This window comes from Nymphaea colorata, chromosome 8 (assembly GCF_008831285.2).
Source record: "Nymphaea colorata isolate Beijing-Zhang1983 chromosome 8, ASM883128v2, whole genome shotgun sequence".
Taxonomy (NCBI): Eukaryota; Viridiplantae; Streptophyta; class Magnoliopsida; order Nymphaeales; family Nymphaeaceae; genus Nymphaea; species Nymphaea colorata.
Genome location: NC_045145.1, coordinates 16,848,699 through 16,864,899, shown reverse-complemented (window position 1 = coordinate 16,864,899; position 16,201 = coordinate 16,848,699). Strand labels below are relative to the sequence as shown.

General features: G+C 37.1%; 1 protein-coding gene across 4 annotated transcripts; it reads left to right on the top strand.

The window, feature by feature from the left end:
• Nucleotides 1-306: 306 nt before the first annotated feature.
• Nucleotides 307-16,065, top strand: LOC116258760 (ribonuclease E/G-like protein, chloroplastic). Of its 4 annotated transcripts, none has more exons than XM_031636131.2 (15): nt 307-641; nt 1,643-1,746; nt 3,278-3,444; nt 4,001-4,268; nt 4,356-4,979; nt 5,081-5,514; nt 6,476-6,793; nt 6,868-6,909; nt 7,382-7,506; nt 8,666-8,813; nt 9,615-9,687; nt 10,869-10,981; nt 12,610-12,729; nt 14,243-14,398; nt 15,396-16,065. In XM_031636131.2, exons 1-15 carry the CDS (start codon nt 535-537, stop codon nt 15,573-15,575), a joined length of 2,979 nt encoding a protein of 992 aa, XP_031491991.1. In that variant the 5' UTR covers nt 307-534; the 3' UTR covers nt 15,576-16,065. The 4 variants fall into 4 exon arrangements, with proteins under 4 accessions (XP_031491991.1, XP_031491990.1, XP_031491992.1 ...); XM_031636130.2 differs by having other exon boundaries at nt 3,263-3,444; nt 15,396-16,064; XM_031636132.2 differs by lacking the exon at nt 307-641 and having other exon boundaries at nt 3,267-3,444; nt 15,396-16,062.
• Nucleotides 16,066-16,201: the final 136 nt, after the last annotated feature.

Genomic DNA, 16,201 nt, shown 5'->3' with positions numbered 1-16,201 from the left:
TGTATCAAGGCCTGTTTATTGGATCCAAACAGGACAAGGTATGATACCTTAGGAGGACCTTAAACGTCATCCCGAGGTCCAAATCACATCTGGATCTTGGATCTTGAAAGGGAATACAGTCATGCACTACTGAATATTTGGATCCGGTCGATCCGTATTGTTCACAGGGTCCGACCCATCCCTCACTCGTTCGGACCCAGGACCCTGATGTACGGTCCAAACGGCTCGTTAATCTGGCAACTGTAGGTGCCTCTCTCATGTCTTAAAAGCTCAACAAAGATAAACATGAGAAAACGCGCTAAAATCCCCCCCCGGAAATCGTTCCTGGATATCGTCCTATCCTTCCCCCACGCTCTCTCTTTCGCACGCTCTCTTCTTGTGCTGTTCTTGGATTTTCTGTGCCTTAGTTTTCCTGATTATTGAGCCCCATTTCCTTCCGATTCTCGGTTCTTCCTTGGCGTCGTTTAACGGGATTCATGGGCTCGGCGGGTGAGTTCCTCTGCCTGTTAGGCAGTTTGCTATGACTGCACATCCATGGAGGTTATTGAAGCTTTCCCTCCCCGCTTTGCTCTGGGGTGCATCCCTCGGCGAGCGAGCCTTTGGTGCTGGGGGAGGTTTTCGTTGCCGAACTCCTCCTCTCCGTGAGTTCCTTAATTCTTTCGTTTGAGTGTTCTATTGTTTCGTTAGCTTTCGGGTGATTGATATTTTGCTTTATTTTATGCATTGTAGCGAAATGTACGATGAAGGGGTTGGCATGAATATGTAGCAGTTCTTGTTTGATGAGAATGGGGTGCTTGTGAGAGAACAAGATTTTTAGTTAGTACAGGCTGTTGTTCAATAGGTCTATGTGATTTTTATTTTTCGGTGGATTAAGAAGATTACTATAATTTCCACTCGTGTGGTTTGTCTGTACCAACGATGTTCCAGTTGATGATTTCAACATGGAACGCAGAAGGCGTCTGGTAATTCTAGCAAATGTAATGCAAACACGAGCAAGGGTGATGTTTAAGGTCTTACACACGAACTTTAAATATGAAAATGATGAAAGAAAACCCAGGAGATGCATGGCATGAGTTCTGTCAAACATTTTCTGTTGACATAACGAAATTACTGCTTCCATTTGAAATGATATCTGTTTATGCGTCTATCTGGTTCATACATTTTTGTTTTCTTAGTTTGCAGAGTGGGACTGGGTTGAGTTGTTCGAAAGTTAATGTGCATGAAAGACATTAACTAAATGTCAGGAGCTTTGTTTTTACTTTTTTTTTTTAACCTTTGACCAATTAAAAGAAGTTGATGTTTACATGTACAACCGAGGATTTAGTCCACTTACATGCATGTGGATTTTTTTTTTCTTGCCAAAATCATAGTCGTGAATCAGACTTCCTATACCCTATGCTCGAGCTCCCTGATGTCCCTACATTGTATAGAATTGCAACTGCAGTAGGCCGGATGCAATATGTAAAGTGGAGGATTCCCATTCAAAGGATTGCCATGATCAGTAGTTTTTTAAAGTTATGCTCGGAACCAGCATTTTCATTGTATAAGACTATGAAAACCTTGGCCATAACCAACCGAAGAAGAGGTAAGAATATGGAAAATATAAAAAAACTGGGTCTGAAAGTTTCTTCTTATTTGGCAGGTATTGGTACCATCGAGGACCCTTGCAGAATTTTCCTAAAACCTCTTTCTGTAAAGAGACTGTTCAGCATTATTTTAGGGCTCCCTTGACATTAGCACGAAAAGGTAACACATTCTTGAGCTCAAAGCGTCAAACTATGTTTTTTCGTGATTCTCAACTTCTATGCACAGGTTTGTGTTGTAAATACTGAAGACTTGATGCTTAGGTCAAATTTTAATATCTAATCTTCATTCCTCCCACCTCATTAAACAGTAGATTACTCAATTGCCTACTGACCATATGAACTTAATTTGATTTGTCTGGATTTCCAATTGGACTACTGTTTAATGAAAAACTGCTTAATGAATGGAACTTTCGATGGTTGAAAGAAAAATTGTCTTCCATTTGAGACTTGGTGTCTTTTGAGACTTGGTATCTTTTGCTTGTGATTGCATTCCTTATGCAAGTGGGAGTGACTTTTTTCTTTTCTTCTTGTTTCTCTTTATGTTTACCGTTTTTGTACTTGCATTCTTCGAAAGTGCAATGACCATCTTCAAACACGTTCTTTTTTATCCATCTAATCAGAAAGGATTTAAATATCCTGTGTAAAACCATAAAATTAATTTACTAGTAATTTTTCGACATAGTTGGAGTTCCGTGAAATTTTATGCAAAGAAAATGGTAAGCCAGTTAGTATTTTACAATAATGCTTGGGACCAACAATTCCTTTTCTCACCCTGCCTCTACATACACCCACCACATCAAGTCATCCTTTCTCAGAATATTCTACCTGCTTATAAATCGTATCAGTTGATATATTATTATAATGTGTGGGTACTAACAGTTCCTTTTCGCTGTTTATGCTCACCACACCAAGTTATCCTTTCTCAATAAGTTCTACTCGTTTATTCAATGCATGCACATATATGAATACATGTGAAAGCATTCTTTGGTATTGGATCACCATTTCTGATGGTGGTACTCTCTTTACTTACATAAATCTAACCAGTAAAGAAAAGAATCCTTAGATTCTACTAATGTGTTACTGTTGCAGTACAATTTTTAGAATTTAGGGTTATATTGTACTGCTTCATATTTGTGAATCGTGGATAATTTGCTTTTCCCATCTGGTGTTTGAGTTATGTGATGTGTTCAAGGTGATTAATACTACATTCCTACTAATGACGATATGTTAATCATTTTAAACACTTATATGAGCTGATCCGATATCTGGTGGTCATACCCATGCAAACAAGATTCTGTGCTGCAATGTGGTTTCATGGTTCACAAATTCCTCTCTCACACACACAGACATGTTTTCTTGTCGCTACTATTTCTTGACTACTCTGAGATTACAGAATTTAACTTGTCCCTTAGTCGCTTCGCCTTCTGTATCACTGACCCAGTTCCTAGAATTTGATGCAGTTTTTTTTTAAAGTATTTTTGGTAAAAAAATTGACATTTATGCATTGGGTATGATTTGTGTTTCGTGTTTGATTTGTTTATTATGCATGATGTCTATGGGATCTGGTCTAATGTAATGCCATATTTTATGGAAGTGTTGCAAATTAATGTTCTTTGATGTCCTAAAGCTTAGTATTCTAGAGTGCTGAACATTTTTTATGTGAATTGATGTTCTAGGTAGTGATGGTGCAGGGTATGGACTCTGTAAAGTACTATGGAGCATAGAGGCTTATGTATCTGAAGGCCATCTTTTGTATGTATCTGGTGATTGTTTAGCCTTAGGCAGCTGGGATCCGAAATTGGCTATTGCAATGTCTCCTTGTGAAGATCAACCCTGCTTGTGGATGATGGAAATAGAGGTGCAAGCGAGATATGTTCCATGAGTTACTGAGTGTTGCTTGTTTACAGTTGAACAAATGGCATATCCAGTATTGTTTTAACGATCTCAAAGCAAAGTCCACTGGAAATTGGTTATGCAAAGTGACATAAGCTGTATAAGGCACATTTAACCTTTAGGCTCGCATGCCCATAAATTTGTCAATGCCAAATACACAGTATACTCATACACATGGATGTATTGCGTATCTCCAAAATTGATTTTATGCCAGCTATTGCATTAATTATGTTTAGCAATCATGCCGTAAAATATTTGTTCGTTCATGCGGTAATGTACTCATATTTTTCTGAGTCACAAGCATGTATATTTCTCATTCTTTTCTTTTGCCTGAATAATATCATGCTGTGAGATCCTGGCCGATCCTTAAAAACTAAAATAGCAAGATGACCGTTCTAATATTGCATGTATCCCAAAAGCTTTCCAAGATACATGGTTTTATAAGGGCATGGTATTTCTCATGCAACTCATATGCTTTCTGATTGTGGTTTTCTGTTTCATTTGATTGCACATTCTTGCAGGTTCCTTGTGGTCTAAACTTGAGATACAGTTATTTCACCAAAGAAGCAAAATCCAACTTTTCTGATGTTGTTTGGAAACCAGGACCTGAGTTTTCCTTGTCTGTACCGCAACACTGCAGTGCCACACATGGCAAGATCATGGTTAATGACTCTTGGATGGAAGCTAGAAGTGACAGGTTTCCAGCTCTTATGTGGGGATCATGGCTCAGGGAACTCGATGATATTCAGTTGCCCACAGAATTGGATCAATCTCTTTTGCCAAGTACAGGTAATTTAACCAAGCATTCAAAGTATATCATAGATCTTTCTTGTCTGTACAGGTCTGAACATTTAAATGGTTCCAGTCGTTTGACAGGTAGTTGGAGCATTTTGGAAAGTCTTAAGTTTGATGGTGAAGAATGGCATGCATGTTCAGATTATATTCCTGATTTGAACAAGGCATACACCACTGATAATGAAGGGTCAGGTGACAGTATTCATTCAGAAAGAAGGTTGGATAAATATTCTTTTGTGGATGGTCTGTTTGTTGAGGAGCCATGGTTCATTCAGCTCCCTGCTGTGTTTCGTGATTTAGTGGGTGATAAAGTAACTGATCAAGTCTCTGGAGAATGTGACCTCCTTGAGTTTCCTGATGATGGAGTGGCTGGCAATACAGAAAAAGAGGCAGTTAGAAAAGAAAGTAAACCAACTCAGATTGTGCAGTTTGTCAATACTGTTATATTGATCAATTCTTCCATTTGTACTATGCAAAGAGTAGCCATTTTAGAAGATGAAAAACTGGTTGAATTGTTACTAGAACCAGTAAAAAATAATGTACAGTGTGGTAGTGTTTATCTTGGTGTGGTTACAAAACTTGTTCCCCATATGGGTGGTGCTTTTGTGGATATTGGTACTTCCCGACCTTCACTTATGGAAATAAAGCTAAGCAGGGAGCCATATGTCTACCCTCCATTCCGTTGTACAGATAAAGGGACTGAAGGTAATAGTCGTGCAACTTATGCCACTGCAGATGCAAAGTTTTAAGTAAATAGGTGTATAGGAAATGCTAAGTTTTTTATTTGTGTTCTTTTGATGGTGTAGATGATTTCTCAGAGATGGAGCTTCAGCATGGCTCTTTGCTGCATGAAGATCCTGAGGAGCAGGAAGATGAAGAAGATGAGCTTGAGACTTCAGACTCCTTGAAGTGGAAAAGAATTGCAGGTACAGATACTTGGACTGGTGGATCCCTTGGCGAGCCTGAATTGGAAGACTGTTTTGGGGGGAATGTTCAGCATGTAGAGACTGAACTCGCTAGTGAACTTCCAGTTCTAGCATCACATAATTGTGATGAGGTTACACAGTCTCATCATGCTGCACCAGCTAAGGTAATGAATCCATTGAATGACAATTTTGCTTCTAATAAGTGGAGGAATGTTCAGAAAGGCACCAAAGTGATTGTGCAAGTTATCAAAGAGGAGCTTGGTACGAAAGGTCCTGCTCTATCTGCTTATCCAAACTTAAGAAGCAGATTCTGGGTAAGTTTTGGTTAACACTTGCGGGCACATTATCTTGAACTTGTACATCATTAGTTTAGCTAGTATAAGCGTTTTGAGAGCGCATTCTGTTCCCAATTATTTATAGCATTTGTTAACTGGATACTAATTAGTAAAAAGGCATTATACAAGTCAAGTTCTGTTTGAGGACATTATTACTAATGAAGTGGTTTTTCAAATTCAAAATAAATGTTTGAAATGTGTTAATTACTTGGAATAATGTACTAGCTTGTTAGACCAAAGAAATTTTGTGTACTCTGATTTGGTTAGTGGAGGGGATGATACACACTAAATATCAGGATCGAAAGTATATGATGATGTAAACCTACAATTGCAAATTTGCAATTGACAATTTGCAGGTGGTTTATATTTCATGCATGATTGTAAAGAAAAAATGGTTCTGATAAATCACCACTACTGTCTTGTTACTTGCAGAACATGGGGATGGCTCAGTTGATTTGATTATGTTTGGCATACTAAATTACTAACAAGCCTATGACTTCACACATGCAAGGGATGAAGATGAAGCCGATGAACAGGCATAAATTGTCACATGGTCCTTAGTTATTCCTGTAATAATTTTTTTTCTTTTATTTGTTCAACAAAAAGGTACCACATAATGCGTAGTCTTCAAGAACTAGAATGGTGCAGTAGATGGTGAAATTCTGGGTTATGTACCAGCACTGATGGATTTGAAAAAATCTCTATGATGGTTTCTTCTGTCCTTTTGGTGATGAAATCTACTCCAGATATAAGTTTGTCAGATAATAATAGGTTTAGGTGTTCTGGATGTTTTTTTCTGGATCAATCTGTTGTTATATGTAGACCTAATAGGAAAACTCTCTTGCTTTCTCTCTCTGTCACTCACTGACTCACTTACTGCATGCTTTCTTTACAAATGTTAGGAGCTATTTTTGTTCTGAAGGTATAACCTCTGTTGCAGGTGTTGAGCACTCGTTGTGCAAGAATTGGGGTTTCAAAGAAGATATCAGGACTTGAAAGGACACGGTTGAAACTCATTGCTAAAACACTGCAGCCTCCTGGTTTTGGATTAACTGTAAGAACTGTTGCAGCTGGACATTCATTGGAGGAATTGCAAAAGGACCTGGAGGGTTTGCTTTCTACATGGAAAGATATAGTTGAACATGCACAAGCTGCTGTTCTTGCTGCTGATGAGGGGGTTGATGGTGCAGTCCCTGTCATTTTACACAGAGCAATCGGTCAAACATTATCTGTTGTGCAAGATTATTTCAATGAGAAGGTGAACCACTTAAATTGTTAGTTGTTTCTTTTAGTTTAGTTTCATTGATCTGACTGCAGAATGTGGTAACTTAGGTCAGCAGCATGGTTGTTGATTCTCCCCGGACATATCATGAGGTAAGTAAACTTGAGATTTGTTGGTTTGCTTATGGCTGGCTTCTTGAAGTTGCTTACTTGAGACAAGCTCATGGCCATCATAAATTTTACAATGTACTTCTTGACTTCTATTTCTCATGTTCAAACTTGGAGGACCAAATTTTGTTTTGTGGAAACTAATACGGAAAATCAAATGAGACTTTAAGAATGACTTGTTCTCATGTGAATGTAGTTTAATTTATGTTCAGTAAAATAACTGGATCTATTATCTCATGAAACCCAACCCTGGGTTGTCATATCTTAAATGAAATTTGTGGCCTTGACAGCCTCTTGATGGTCCACTATTGTAACTTTGCTATTGTCCTTATGAATCACCAAATACTTGGTTTTTGTCTGGTTAAAGTCATATATATGGTTGAGATGTTTTTCATGTTCCTTGAATCATGTCAAAATTGAATAGACTTGACTTCTTAAGGGAGAACTTTTTGTTCAGGTTGCTAGTTATCTTCAAGAAGTTGCTCCAGATCTGTGCGGAAGAGTTGAGTTATATACCAAAAAAGTTCCTATATTTGATGAATATGGTATTGAAGAGGAGATCAACAATATCCTGAGTAAAAGGTTAGAAACCATACCTGTGCTTGACACCTTTGTGTTCGCTTTAGGTACAGCTTTCCATACCGATCCTTTTTATTTCTTTCTTTGGGTCATGGAGATAGTACTTCTGTATTGCTATTCAACTACATATTGTGTTACTCATCTTGGCCTAAAAGTGTTCATCATATTCATATGATAAAGGCACATTTATATCCTGTTAATGGAAATTTTTTAGATTAATAACTTTATATTGTTGAGCACACATAGTTCTCCAATTTTTTGGCGGTTCCTGCTGTTGAAGACCTGGTTGTCATTTAGCATGCATATTATTACATCCTTTCAAGACGAAAAGGATTTTACTGGGGATTAGATATTCCACTTCCAGGTTGGAATCGTGATTGTTGGGGAAGAGCATAAACAGGCAATCACTATTGTTCCCGACCATTCAGAATTCTGCTTCCCATGATTTGGATTCCCTTAAAAAGATTAGGATTCTTATGATGTGTGAATCATGTTTCCTTCATTGAAATCATGAGTTCTCCGTATGAAATTGTGACTTTTTGGTTTCAGTATTTGATATCTGCATTGTCTATGGAATCTTATGTCCATGTTCTAGAAAATTCTTCCTTGGAAATCTCAACATTTTTGGTGATTTCGTTTTTCTGCATGTAGAATTTTGTGTTCTGTCAAGCAATTCCTGATACCTCTTCTCACTTTCATGATACTTTTAAATCCTCTAAAATTTCATTTACTGATTGCTTTCAGCTTTGATTTCAATGTCTCTTGTGGTGGTCACAGTTTTGACAAAATGGGTTTTATAATGGGTGAAAGCACATGAAAAGATAGTTCTAAATGCTGTTAGTCCATTTAGCTATTCATCAACACATTGATGTATAGTTGATGCACTGAATCCTACTGCATGCTATTACAAAGATTCTGAGATGCTTCAACGAAAAAGAAATTCTGTAGCTTTATCTGCTTCATACTGAATTTGATGTTACTCGCAGAAAGTGTACACCTTCTGCGAGGTTATTATTTTGATGTACATGTGCACGTGTCTATGTGCATAGCCTGTATGTGCTGTTTCCTACCAATTCATTTCAGTCAAGCAGCTGGATTTAAAATATTTTTTATAGCGTTAGTGCATCTGAGTCTGCTGTTTATTGCGTTTTTCACCATGCAGGGTTCCACTTCCAAATGGAGGCTCGCTAGTCATTGAGCAAACTGAGGCCTTAGTTTCAATTGATGTGAATGGGGGCCACGGGATGCTTGGTCATGGGACATCACAACAACAAGCTATCCTTGATGTTAATCTTGTTGCAGCAAGGCAGGTCTGTTGAACACTATCAGTTTGCATGGACTTGTAACATTAAAATACAATGAGATTTCTTCCGATCTGTACGGCAATTTATTATTACTTTCTGCTGAGTGTCCTGAGCAGTAAGCTTGACTTGCTATTTGTAAAAATTTTGTGAAAATCAACATTTTCTTGTCTTGCTGGGTAAAAAGTATGAAATATGTAGGTCCAATTGAGTAGTGCTTTTGTCCTTTAGATTATTTGAACAACCATGTGTTTAATTTTAATTAGATAAGCCTTTATTATGATTAAATTATTAAAATCTTATATTAAGACATAACTAAATTTTAAGCTGTGTAAATCTCTGCCTAATAATAAATCTTTGGGTGGATGAAACAGAAAGAACTATTGAAAAGCATTGAAAAGAATGGCTTTTAAGATTCTAATTGGTCGATGTGAACTGGAGAACCACAATATGTAGTCATGCCCATGTTAAAACGGTCCAAACTATTGTATCAAACTTGATAATGAATAAACAGGTTTAAGTACACTCAGTGAATCCATGATATGTGGGCCAGAGGCATGTCCATAATGCGGGCCAGAGGCATGTCCATAATGCTTTTTGGTATTGATTCTCCATTTGCATTTTGTGGCATATTTTTACCTTGGTTTTTCATACTTGTCCAGTAATTTATTATCAATCTGGATCTCTTTTCATTTTATGCATTAGAGCTGTTCCTATGATAAAAGTTTGCTGGCATCTTCATCTTTGGAATGCTATAGTAATGTGTAACATGAGAAAGGTGAAGGATATCTAAACATCCTTGTATTGCAGATTGCAAGGGAGTTACGTCTCAGGGATATTGGTGGCATTATTGTCGTTGATTTTATTGATATGCTTGATGAATGTAAGCTTTGCAATCTCTGCTCGAAGTCCAAGCTGACTGTGTGATTACTTTGTCATGAAATAGCTTCCCCCGTCCAGAATGTTTTCTGCTTTTTAACTGTTTAAATTGTTATTTTTATCACTCTCTTCTTTGATGGCTTGCTACTGCTAAATGATGTGATCCTATAAATGTGACTCAGACCCTTGGTCAGGATAAAGCTTTTCCGAGTTATGAAAGACCTCAATGAATCCTTGGCAAAACATGGATAAGAAAGTACTTGTACAGTTGAGAGTTTTTTTTTCATTATCCAATTTTTTACTTATGGGACAACCAATTCATGCTTGCCTACTTCTGCTTGACAAACCCATATCTGATATTTTGCAGCTTTAAGACCAGTCTCCAACTTCTTGTTTAATTCATGCTAGAATCAACAGCCAACAGGTTACCCTGGGTCTTGTCATTAGAGTTGGTTTATGGTCCACTCCTTCCAACATATACCGTTTCTTAAGGGCATCTGTGATGATTTGTCCCCTGATTCTTGAGGAAACTGCACAGCTGGAATAATTAAGAATAAATTAAAAGAAGGTGAGAACCTTTTAAGAAGAAAAGTTAGACATTCTGCAGAACATATTAGAGCACGTCCTTGAACTTGATATATGTTGACGGGGATGTGAGGATTACTTCAGAAATGAGGATGGAGCTTCACTATGATACATCACTAAAGGATGACATGCATCACAAAATGAGGTGAACAAAAAGCAGAGGTTATTGGAAGCCTATTTGCAAGGAACAGAAAATTTTGGCTATTTTCTGTCTGAAATGTTAGATTGTATGACATGTTACATTGGGGCAGGAACTGAAACCTTCCTATATTGTCTTAGGGGAAAGAGGATGATCAGTTAATTGATGTGTATGAGAAAACTTGTTAGTTGGGCTTATGTTTCATGGTACTTCTGGTTTTTGTATGAACTGTTTTATATTTGGTCACCTAGATTCCATGCTTAGAAATGATACGTACATTAGATGGTGATTGAAAAGATGATTCTTCTATCCAAAATGCAGCTGTTAGTGTACATATGTCGCTCTTAATGTCAGGGAATTATTTCTCTAACTAAATCATGGTATGTTATATGTATATGTAATATATTTTCCAATTTTTAAGGTATTTTAGCTTATCCACATTATTCCTCTGTCTATTGCAGCAAATAAAAGATTGGTATACGAGGAAATCAAGAAAGCTGTTGAGAGGGACCGGTCATTGGTGAAAATTTCTGAATTGTCTAGACATGGCCTAATGGAAATAACAAGAAAAAGGGTACACACCTTGTGTCTTATGGTGTTGTTTTTCCTTTTATTTTGTTTAGATTAATATGCATATCCTGATGAAGAAATATAGAGGCGATAACTGAATGGGTCCTTAGACATGCCGCTACTTTAGTTTCAGTTTTTCCTGTACACCATACTATAGTGCTGCTGTTTAAATTGGTTCCTGTTTGTAGAATGCATTAATGATTTTGACGATATCCCTTGAACAAATATGAACCTGACAATTATTGGCATTGTAGGGGGAGATATAATCAGTCTGTTGGAAATTTGAAAATAAATTCCATTGCCCCTGGTTGACGTTTATATTTTGTTGTTGCTCGACTTGTTTTGTTACTAAGGCTAGGACAAACATTCTCTGGCTTTTGTAGCTGGTTTCTGATGCGCATGAAGAAAATGACAATATTCTTAAAGCTGGATTTGGCCACTTCAGCAAAAATATTAGATAATGAAACTCATTAGTTGCGTCTCAGGATTCTTGAAAAGATAATGAATATGTTTATTTTCAAGAATGAAGAAGTGTGACATACAACCATCCGTTTAAAGAATTTTTTCATATTAATCTAATCAGGAGTCAATGATCATACACATTGACCGCCAGATCAACATTATCGTAATAGAGATTTTTTTGAACTGTTGAGCGGTTGTCATTTGTGCGATCCACAATCATCATCCCCTTGTATTTATCTTTGTTACTTCATTATTATACTGTTACCTTTGGCATTAATGTTAGTGATCCACACTGTACTACATGATTGATTTCCACAAATCGATTATAGCACGTACAGCTCAAGCATTATATTTCTGGGTACTATGTTCTAGTTGCTTATTACTTGTTTCCGTGTTATGTATGTATCTTTCAGCATACTGATACCAATGCTTATTGTGAAGCATGGGTATCATATGCAATGAAAAGATGCGAGCATAATACTTTGATCTAGTTGAATGTTCTCCATGTTGAGTGGAAAGTTAATTTTATCTATCCAGCTGATGAAAGTGGCCCAGATCTTTCGAAGTACAATGACACACATAAAGATGATGCAAGGCAGCGAAGGGTCTGTTTCTCAAACTATTGGGTTCGGGGATTGGAATAAGAACCTTGGTTCTGGATTGATACACTTAACAAACAGCATGAGTTACTGATTGCGGTTGCCATGTGTTAATCTTTTAACTTAGGTTTGATTTTGTCCATGGTGAATGGGAACACCAGAAAGCGACATCTTTACTATACTAAATAAAATCTGATAATCATGCTGTTATATGAAAAATTATAAAATTACTCTTGTGTACAGGAAAAATAATTTCTTATGTATTTTTTATACAATTTAAGTACATGAATTGCCTAATAGTTTATCTTGCACGCTAAAATGCATTGTTCCTAATTCCACTTAGTTGTTGGGTCTTTCAGATTAAGACCATTAGACATTTGCAGGGTTCATGTTTAAGTCTGACTATTTCTTGGTTCTTGTTGTGATCCTTTTAATTGTTCCTATCTACTGCTTCGTTTTCCATAAAGCAACCATAACTTGGTGCTGGAATAGGGAGACAATTGATGAGCCTCTTGAAATGCTATTTTTAGATTTGCAGAGCAACTCTGAAGTTTGGGATTTTATGTTGCAGGTCCGTCCAAGTGTTACATTTATGATTAGTGAGCCATGCAGTTGCTGCCATGGTACTGGACGTGTTGAAGCCTTAGAAACATTGTTTTCCAAAATTGAGCATGAAATATCCCGCTTACTTGTGAGTGAAATGTCTACAAGCTTATTTTCTTGGGGAAGTTTCAGAAGAGTGCAGTATATCTTGTTTTTAAATATTATAGTTGCATTTTTCATGGCGTTAAAGGGGTATTGTATTATTTGTTTTTCCATTTGGAAAGAAGGTATTCTTGAGTGTGGAACCTGCCCTTGAATTGTTATGTATGTTTTTCATGTAGAGGATTTGACCAAGTACTGAGCTTTTCGTTAAGGATACATGCCAAAATTAGCTCAATTGATAAGATTTGAAAATCTGAAACAAATGCATTCTTTTATCACAAATATGTATATGTCGACTGCTTGTAACTAGTCCACTGGTACGGTGCTAGAGCAAGGGGGAGATACTTGGTTGGTGACTTGCCAATTATATTGCATGTAATAATACATAGAGTCATAGCTATCTTGGATGAATTGCTTTGGTGTCAGTATCAGTAAATCTGTAGGCCTTGTTTATTTGTAGGCCCATAAACAGCCATTTTCACGTCAAGTAGTTTTGTCCTAGCTAACATCAAATGCACGTGCCAGTTGAATTTGGTGGGTGCTCAAAAATTCCTAAGAAAATTTTAATTTTTCTTCAGCCTTTTTCTTACTTATGCAAGATGCACAGTTTGTGCCTGTACATGGATAGTCTGATATAGATGGACAATCTGTTTTTATGCCAGACTGTGGATAGTGGATGGTATGATCTTGAGTGGATAGTCAGTTCGTGTAATTTCATGATATTAAGACAAAAAGTTGGAGAAACAGTTAAATACATTTTCTATATCAATTGGCTTATCTATTCTGCATTTTGTTGGTGGATATTTATCTTCTTTTTGCTGCATATCATGACATGCAAGAAAGGGGTGAGAAGAATATATGATTCTCGTCAGTTAACTGAATAAATATATGAAGTACTATTTTCTTGTATCTACTTAACAAAGGCAGCAGTAATATTCAAAGGCATTTCCTTTTCCTAATCTACAGATTCTTGCACCGATAATGCCTATAATTCAGATCATCGGGCATTCATAACCACTTAACCAGTCATTTAGTTTACTACTTGCTGGGAAGTTTCCAACAAGTTATTCTGTGTTTTACCTAAAGGGCCTTTAGACCATAGGGTACATCAAAAAGATGATTTTTTTTTTTTTTACATTTTCACACCAGGGTTGACTTTCCAAATAGTGTCCTGATTGGATGAAATTGAACAAGAGGTTGTCTATGAAATCTTGCAACAGCTCAACAAAGCTTGGCCTTGTGCACATGTACTCTTTTTATTCTTTAAACGAAAGCAAGAATTGAGAAGAAAACAGAAATGAAAAGATCTTATATCTTATCTCTACAAAAACATAGAAAAATGTTTTACTATTTTTGTGAAGATGTTTAAAGATTCAAATATGAGTTGACCTTTTCTTCTGCACTGGCGTTCTTCCTTTTCAATCTGATGATGCTTCTTTCTTTTTCAATCACATGCTAAATGGTGGTATCTTGAGCCTTTGGTGCATTACTTATGACAGGCTACAATGACTGAGAAGCCCAATACTGAAAATGCAAAGTCGTGGCCTAAATTTGTTTTAAGAGTAGATCGCTACATGTGCAACTATTTGACCTCCGGAAAGAAGACTAAGCTTGGAGTCCTTAGCAGCTCTCTCAAAGTGTGGATTCTTCTAAAGGTGTGCTTTTCTTTTAGATCTTGTTGATGGATTAGAGGAATTACTGATGAATCTATTTCAATTTTCAAGTATATGTCTAATACCTTTTTTAGCATCTCTTGAGGAGATTGAGCTCCACTACAGCCTGTTTCATTGTTGGGTTCATTCCCTAAATCCTCTTATTCAGAAGGAGAAAAGGTTATTGTATATCAAATGCTATTGTGGCTGGGGTGTTGTGGTAACAATAGTTATTTTATTTCATCTGATAACTCCTAATTTTACGGTGCATTCAGTGTCCATTCTTTGTTGTCAGCATCTGATTCTGCTTCATTTTTAGGATCAACGGCATGGCCGTAGTCTATCATCCTGATTTCTAGATTAGATCTAAGGCGTTGTTATTTTTTGCTTGTCAAGAGGAGTTGATAGTTTTGTGTGTTAACTGTCAAAGCAGTTACTTCATCTGCCATGTATGGAAAAACCTTTTTCAGGATCTAGCTTTAGACTCTTCTTGAATTTTTACTCGACTGATTTTGAAGAAAGCATATCTTCTCCCAGTCTGCCCAGGCCATGCCCAGGTCCGCTTGGGATGGATTATCCTGCCCACATATGTCACAGAATTTGAACTCTAGAATTGAGTTCATCTCGTGGCAAGGCTGGCCTTGTCTTGTTTGCAACCTAGGTGAACAAAAACTGAAGAGTAACGGCAGCAGGTGATTGAGTTCAGTGGTTCCTCATATAAAATTGCCTGTCATTCGGCAAACACATTTCCTGTGTGCAACATTTGCAGCTTGAACCTAGGTTTACATGTTTAGATTACTTCTAGAAAACTTGACCTATAGGGTAATCCCTTGACATGACAACATCATACCAATGCTGTTTTCTACACAAATCTGACCCTAAAGATATGTTTATGCACTGTCCTCAAGTTGGCTAGTTTGAAATTGGAGTTAATTCTGAGATCCACTGTTAAGTGTACAAATGATCGATGCATATCTTTCATTGAGGGACCTTTTTTCAGGTTGCAAGAGGTTTTGGTCGGGGAGAATTTGAGGTCAAGGCATTTGCTGATGGTAAGGTCAATGATGAGCATGAGCCGGCAACTATTTCCAGGCTGCATTCAACCGCACCTCGTTCTTACATGCCAAATACAAAATTAACTCTGTTTCCAGTGAAGAAATTGAAGGGACAACGTAGATGAAATTAACGCTGCAACTATGTTTTTCAAGTACTTAATATCAAGGTCGCAGGGCACTCACAACTTATTTGGGACTGCTGGCTGTAGCTACAGGTTTGTTGAATCACCTATCCCTGCTTACCTATGGTGCATATCCTTTTTTCAGGTATTGGCTAGGAGCTATATTTGAAAATTTTAATGTACTATTAGGAATGAGATCCGCAGTCCAGTTCTTGTAGATGTTATTTTGTTGTATTCAATTTTTCCTCTAGATGTTTCATCCCGTAGGACAAGATCCCAGTGAATTCTATTTTTGTGACTTCCCAAGGAGTAGAGGAAGACACAATCGGGAAATGCTGTCATGTGTCCAGGTAAATTTCGTTTCTAACTCTGCTGCATGGCAGTATTAAGGATGTATATTTTTGTTCGGTAAATTTTCTTGGGGGTATTACTAACTGATAAAGTTAGATATCTGAAGCTCTGAAGTAAACTGTGCACACACTCTTGAGTTCTTGGAAATCAGAAAAGCAAATGTAGTAAACATTTGTTCTGACAATAATTGATTAACGTGGAAATCAAGCTCTTGAAAACCATAACCATGATCGTGAGTGCTGGTGCTTAAAACTGTGACCTGGGATCTCTCTCTCGCT

Coding starts and splice junctions, on each gene's coding strand:
- LOC116258760 (XM_031636130.2), top strand. CDS start 535: ATGGAGGTTATTGAAGCTTTCCCTCCCCGCTTTGCTCTGGGGTGCATC. Junction 5,515..6,475: donor ACTTAAGAAGCAGATTCTGG/GTAAGTTTTGGT, acceptor CCTCTGTTGCAG/GTGTTGAGCACTCGTTGTGC. Junction 14,399..15,395: donor AAGTGTGGATTCTTCTAAAG/GTGTGCTTTTCT, acceptor ACCTTTTTTCAG/GTTGCAAGAGGTTTTGGTCG.